The sequence below is a fragment of the Melozone crissalis genome, unplaced genomic scaffold (genome assembly GCF_028551555.1).
Source record: "Melozone crissalis strain CALT ecotype California unplaced genomic scaffold, PUWL_Pcris_2 ptg000018l_1, whole genome shotgun sequence".
NCBI lineage: Eukaryota > Metazoa > Chordata > Aves > Passeriformes > Passerellidae > Melozone > Melozone crissalis.
The window spans coordinates 2631617-2638611 of record NW_026535796.1 but is presented as its reverse complement, the minus strand read 5'-3'; the positions used below and the strand labels follow the sequence as shown (position 1 = coordinate 2638611).

Here is a 6995-nt window from a genome sequence, read left to right as displayed (position 1 = left end):
TCCAGAGTTGGAACGGACCCAAAAGGATCATGGAGTGCTATAGTTGTTACCCTCTGCAAGAGGCCCAGGTAAAACCCGAGTGGGAACAAACATGCGACACATTAAAATCATGCTGCTGGCTGTTAATCAAAGTTCAACATATTCTTAACTCTGTCAACAAAAGATGTTTTTAACATGTTTTAAATAGAAGATTTTAAAATGGAACACAACATTGGCAGCATATGTAGAATTAGTTCTGATATTTTGTTTTTCTGTGAAAATAACTGAAAGGTGTATCTGATAACAGCCAAATCTAAAATCTGCACAGAGGCATCCTTTAACATTGATACCCTCTTATGCCATTGGGCAGAGTCGCCTCCATGCCAAATCATAGCAGCTTTGTGTGTTTTGATGGATGCCTCTTTAAAAACAGTTGGTCCATTGACAGGGGTCTGTACTGTGGTGGCAGCTTTCCATACAGGGGGAGGTTTCCCATATCTGTCCATAAATGATGTGAGAGATAGTGGATAGGTAATTGGCGAAAAAATTTTGCAAGCATGATTTGAAAATTGGTGTCCTCTGATAGCAGGCATGCCACATTGTCTTTTCTTGCCGGCATGTAGATGGTATGTGGATCCTGGCCATGGAGAATTTGTAGTCGCTCTCTACCTTTCTTAACTGAGAACATATCATTAACAGTGCACACAGTCTTTGTTGCTGTGTAAGGCAAGCATAACCATTCTAACACTTGCAAAGGGTCTTTATCATTAACAAACCATTGAAACAAAACAGCTGAAGGTTAAAATTTGCTAGCAGTTATAGCAAGGTACACAGATTTGTCAGGATCCAATCTCCAATTCTTTCAGTTTTCTATTGCTTGAGCACAGTGTGCAAGGGCAGTTTTAGCTTCTGGGGTCAATTGTCGAAGTGAGTACAGGTGGGGGTTTCTTCTGAGGAAGCCAAATAAAGGGTATAAAAGCTCTGTAGACAAACCAAAAACAGGACACAACCAATTCAAGGAACCTACCAGTTTCTGTAATTAATTTCAAGTTAGGGTATCTTTAACACAAATCCTTAAAGACTGAGGGCTGATGGTCTGTTGAGTAATTCTCCATCCTAGATAATGCCATGGGGACTCACAGTGAGTCCTGCATTTTGAATTGTCTGCATGACAGCTACCTGAATAGAACATAAAATGGATTGATCATGAGCTGCGAGTAAAATGTTATCCATATGGTTGCAGTAGGAAATTTATGACAAACAGGCTGTAGGGCAAGATCCCTTTGGCAACACCTGCCTTGTGGCAGTACAGTCCAGTGAAATCTCTTCATTGCTTCTGTGTGGTTTAAGGCAGGCACAGAAAAGGCAAACTGAGGTGCATCATCAGGATGTAGAGGGATGGGAAAAAACCAGATTTCTAGCTCTAAAATTAGTAAGGGCCAATTGAGGAGAATCATTGTGGGTGATGGAAGCCCAGGCTGCAGAGCCCCCATAGGTTCAACAATTGCATTTACTGCCCATAGATCCTGTAATAATTGTCGCTTGCCATTTTGCTTATGTGCACAGTATATAAGGGTGTGCCAGGGGCTAGAAGATGGACTGATATGGCCTAAGGACAAGCGTTCTTCCATAAGCTGTTTTAAATTTAGTAGCTGTTCCTTTCCTAGGGGCCATTGGTCGACCCACACAGGGTCCTCAGTCTGCCATGTGAATTTACATGTGTCCAGTACTTGTGTTTGGAATGGCTGATCAATGGCCCCTATGAAAAAGGCCCTGCTGTGAGGTTGAGTCTATTTGTATGGTTGTTCCAAATTGTTCTGGGACAATTTGGAACAACCATACAAATAACATTACATGTATGGTATAGAGGCAAGGAATGGGGCAGTCCAGGCAGTTTGCCCATCAGAGCCAAGGACAAGGCAAAGGTGAGTGCTCTGTCTAGGGTGCTGCATCCCTCCCACCCCAATTAGGGATGATGCACAGCTGATTGTGGGCCATTCATTACTTTTAATGATACAGACATCAGCTCCCCTATCAACAACCCCTTTAAATTTTTTGCCATCTAACATTGGGCTAATTAAAATTGGCTGAGCTGTTGTAATAGAGCTTGTCGAGAAAATTTGTGGCTGACCTGTGGTGTCAAAGTTATCTGTAGCACTTTTGCCCTTGCCACTAGGGGTTTTGTTGGAGAAGGGAATAAGTTGTGTATAGGTTGACCTGCAGGTATAAAGCAGGGTGGCATGGGGGCCCATTGTATAATCTGTATTTTGCCCTCATAATCTGAATTAATAATATTGGACAGTACAAAAAGTCCCAACCTGGTGGCAGAGGAATGCCCTGTTAACAAAGCATGAGTGTTATTACCAAGGGGTCCCCAGACCTAAATGTACCAAACATGTCATTGGAGTTATGGATTCTTGGGAGGCAAGATCCAGCCTGGCACTGCCTGCAGTTGTAGGCAGGAGCTCGCTTGCTAAAAGTCTTGTCTTGAATTGTATTTGGTTCTCCGGGGCAAGTGGACCAGCCCCCAGTTGGAAGTTTCCTGGCTGTGTAGCATTCCAATTCACAGAGTACTGGGAGCGGCAGTCAACAGCCCAATGCTTTCTCCTTCCACACCTGGGACAATCTTTAGATGGTATTTTTATCCCACCCCCTTGTTGAAGGCAATCCTTTTTAAAATGACCCATCGAACCACATTTAAAACAGCCCCCTGCCCGCGTGTCCGGAATGCAGAAATGTACGGTTAAAGCCGCTGCCAGAGAATTAGTGTTACCAGCAGTCATTCCCATATTTTGGCATGCTCTGACCATATCTGCTGTGTGGGTTATGAACAGCGAGCAATGCATTTCTACAATCTTTGTTTGCATTTGTAACATCAAGCAGCTGCAACAGAATAACTCTGGCGGCTTGCAGTCTGTCCAGGAACTGCATTATTAACTCTGCTGGAGCCTGTAAAGTCTTAGCAAAACACAGGTTAGAATCTATACCCGTCCCTGGGAGTCGCCGCAAGGCCTGCAGGGCTAGGCAAGCAATGATATCACATGCATCACGTGGGTGGCCTGCCTGCACTGCACAGACTGCAGAGGGACCCTCTCCGGTCAGCTGCACAACAGCGACTGGTGCATTTCTGTCCTGCAGCGCTTCTGCCTGCACTGTACACAGCTCTTGCTAATCTGAGCCAGACTGCAAACTGAGTCACTGGTAGGATCATTTTCATGATGCTTTTCCATTATGCTTTTCGTGGGGAGTGAGGATATACGTGGTCCTGAAAGATTGTAGGTGGTTTAGGGTGAGATGGGAGGATGTCGCTTTCTTTTACTAACACCCTCAGTTCTGTAATTACTTTATAGTCTAGCTCCTGATGTGCCGGCCGATGCTTCAGCTCATCTATTACTGGGTAGGCTGTAACGACCACCAAATCACCCTCCTCAATGGCAGCTTCCTTCCATTTTTGCCAGTGCTGGACTGCTGCATCGCCATTTAGGGCAGGAAGTGAGCCACTGCCCACTTGAGAGATGAGAGTTCCGCGCCCAGGGGTCCTGCCGTGCAGGAATTTTTATCGGGATAAGGCAATCCCCCAGGGCCTGGGTTGATCTCAGGGTAAAGCAATTCTCCAGGGTTTGGATTATTCTTGGGGTCAAATACGGGTTCTAGTGGCACTGAGGGTTTGGGGGAATTAATGGCCAAAGCTGCGAAATGGCCGACATTCGCGTGACTTCCTTTAATGGCCGCCATGATTGTCCCCCACGTAGTGAGGTGCCCGCAAGCTTCGGCACTGCTGTACCTGGCAATATCAAAAAGTCTCTGCTGTATTGCTTGCCAGGTTGCTAATCCCGCTAAAGGGAAAATCTTTAACTTGATTAGACATCCAGTCCAGCAAGGTCCTTAGTTTCACATCAGCCATATTAATCGATTGCTGATGTAGGAGCTGCCTTGCCTAGCCCAAGCTCCTACTTTGTTCCAGGGATATTCCACCTCCAACACATTCTCTCACAGGTCTACTCACCTCCTTGGAGAGGTTGGCGCACTTTTAAATTCCTGAGTTCCTTCCCAAACTTCTCTCGGATCCTTCACCGAATCCTTTTCCCAGACTTTTCTCAGCTGGCTCCTTGCCCTAGTGGAAGCTGCTACTGGACTGGACAGCACATCCTGTGCCGCGTTTGTAGGTCCCGATTCGGGCCTGCCATTTGTAGCACTTGGAACAAAGCGACATGGACTCCCTTATACATCCAAAGGAGATTGCTTCATTGTAAAAATTGGCTGCTGTTTATACCTTTAATCTCAACCTGACATAATGGAAATTAAACTGAGGCCTAATAGAACTTAACAGAAGGAGGGCACCCATTGACTGGCTCAGCTGCATTGCTGCTATGAACATGTCCTACCATCCAATCAGCTTCCTGCTCATACGCTGTCTGCATGTTCCGCCAGCCAATCAGTTTCCTGCTCACATGCTGTTCATGTGTTCCCCCAGCCAATCACAATCTCACTCCCATCTGACTCTCCCCTCACTCCTGACTGCCTCTCAGCCCTCAGGCACCTCCCACCCGCCCAGCCTGCAGCTCTGCCTTTCCCTCAGGGCCTTCTGGCAAGCACAAGGCTTAAAAACTTCAGCAATTATAACAACTATAACCCCGTGTCCTACAGTCAGTTGTACCACACTGGAATCAAACAAAAACCAGAAATCCAAATCTGATTGAGGGGTAATTTCAGAATGACAAAGATCAGGAGAGGCTGGGCTGTGGCTGGAGTTGCTGTGCAGAGTGGCTGTGCAGCTCCTCCTGAGGGTGGCCAGGTTCAGGATGGAGGTGCTCAAGGGCTTCCCTGGACACTGATGCTGGGGAACCAGAGGATGGATGGCCCCATTCTGCACAAGAGCAGCACAACCCCCTAATTTCTGTGCAATTCAATGGTCCAAGCTTCTGATGATGGGAATTTCTATATTCCGTGTACTTTCTGGATACAGACACAGGAGTTCAGTGGAGTTTGCTATCGACCCTGCACTTTACTCAGAAGGATGTAATTATGGAATTCAAGAATGTGAGACATTCCCATTGAATGGATAAGGGAATGTTGCTGTCCCTCCCCAGCTCTGCAGCCCTACCTGGTGTCCCTTCCCATCAGCTGGGAATGCAGGGCTGGCTCTGCTGGACAGAAGGGGAAGGATGCTCCCTGATCCCAATCCCTCTCCTGCCATCCAGAGGCACCAGCCCTGCAGGGATTTGGGAAATCACTGCCACCCCGTGCTGGGTGTGTCCCCAGGGATTAAGGTGTCCCATTCTTGCCCCAGGGAGCAGGCAAGAGCTCCCTGAAAACACCATGGAACTCATCTGCTGAGCCAAAGGAGATGGAGTTCATTCCCTGGGGCCGAGGACATGAGGGTCATTGCATGGGGAATAGAGCTGGGGAACGGCACTGAGCCCAGCTGCACTGCTTGGAGCCATGAGGGAGGAGGATCCAGGAGGGAGGAGGAAAGCCATGCTCCAATGTGCTCCCTGCAGAGCATCCCACAAAAATCACCCAAGGCAATGCTCCTGCTCCCTTCTCCTGCAGAAATACAACACGACGAGGCGGGTGATCCCATGGATATTGAGTAATAAGGAGACTTAATGAATCTCTCAGCCACTTTCCCCGGGTCCTTCAGCAGATCAGTGGAAGGGATCAGCAGGCTCACACTCCCGTGTCCATGGCACTATCCTTTCTGCGGGCTTTTTTTTCTTTTGGCTCCTCAAAGACCCTCTGGAGGGAGAGCTGGAGGGACTCCACAGAGCAGGGCCTCCTGCACCTCCCTGCCAAGAAGTAGATTAAGGGTTTGATGCTGCTGTAGATGCAGGTGAGCAGGAAAACAACCTGGGAGGGCACAACCGTGTAACCGAGCTGCTGCAGGAAATTGCAGAGACTAAGGAGCAAAGTGAAGAGCACAATGATGACGATAACGATGTCACGCCTCTTGGGTTGCTGCTGCTGGGAACCCCACTTGGCCTTAATGAAATCAACTGTATGAGAAATGACCACAGGTACAGCAAAGAGGAGCAGGGTGATGGTGTACACAGGGATAAGAGCTGCCCAGCAGAGCTCCTGCTGCTGTGTTGGGCACAGGAATGTCACCGTGGGAAGGACAGTGAAGACAGCAAAGATGGCCCAGTATTGCACAGTGTCCACCACCCACACCAGACGCAGAGGAAGGTCGCAGTGGCAGCAGAGCTTGCAGAAGTTGTGCATATAACGCACTGGGCTGCTGCGTGTCAGCCGGAACAGTGCCCAGTAGTAGGAGACCAATGACAGATGGAAAACGATGTTCATGTACATCATGGGCAGGATGGGAGAGCAAGACAAATCTTCCACTAGGATGAAGAGGGCAGAGGGTACTGCAAAGAGGAGGAAGAGGAAGTCAATGACAGCCAGGTCAAATATGCCAGCGTTCCTGCTTTTCAGGCTGAGGAGGCCGATGACAGCCCCGTTCCCAGCCAGCCCACAGAGGCCAATGATCACTGCTGCACTGTGTATGGCCACATCGGTGACATCTGTCTCACAGAGATCATCTCCTTCAGTCGGTGAGGCAGGAGATGGGGACACGGTGGTCACCTCCATGGATGGACGCTGGGCAGGCAGTGGGATGTGGCCCTGGCTGTGGTCAGAGTGGATGGGCAGTCAGTGCTTGGAGAATCCAGGGATGGACCATGCAGCTCCTGAGCAGCTCCCTGCAGTGGGAAGGATTCAGTGGGGAGGAGTGAGATGTGCAGGGGAAGAGGGCAGTGGAAATGCTGGGGTGGGAGTGAGGGTGGGAGGGTTGGGCTGTTGTGCAGGGGATTGATAAAGAAGAGAGAATAAACTTTTTCAACTCTCCTGAAGTTGCTTAAAGATTAAGTGGGCAAATTGATAAACATACGTAAAGATGTGGACCCTGGCGGCTGGAGGCAGTGCAAAAACAGATTTGGAGGCCTGCAATGGTTTTGGGGCAAGTTCTGTAACAAGAAGCAAGAGCACATGGCCAAAGGAAAAGTTCAAGGCAAGGT

At 48.5% G+C, this 6995-nt stretch overlaps 1 protein-coding gene across 1 annotated transcript; it reads right to left on the bottom strand.

The window, feature by feature from the left end:
• Window positions 1-5649: 5649 nt before the first annotated feature.
• LOC128936973 (mas-related G-protein coupled receptor member H-like) lies at window positions 5650-6570 on the bottom strand. Its single transcript, XM_054276287.1, has one exon. The coding sequence runs from the start codon at window positions 6568-6570 to the stop codon at window positions 5650-5652; it is 921 nt and encodes a 306-aa protein (XP_054132262.1).
• Between the last annotated feature and the right edge of the window lie 425 nt (window positions 6571-6995).

Coding starts and splice junctions, on each gene's coding strand:
- LOC128936973 (XM_054276287.1), bottom strand. CDS start 6,570: ATGGAGGTGACCACCGTGTCCCCATCTCCTGCCTCACCGACTGAAGGA.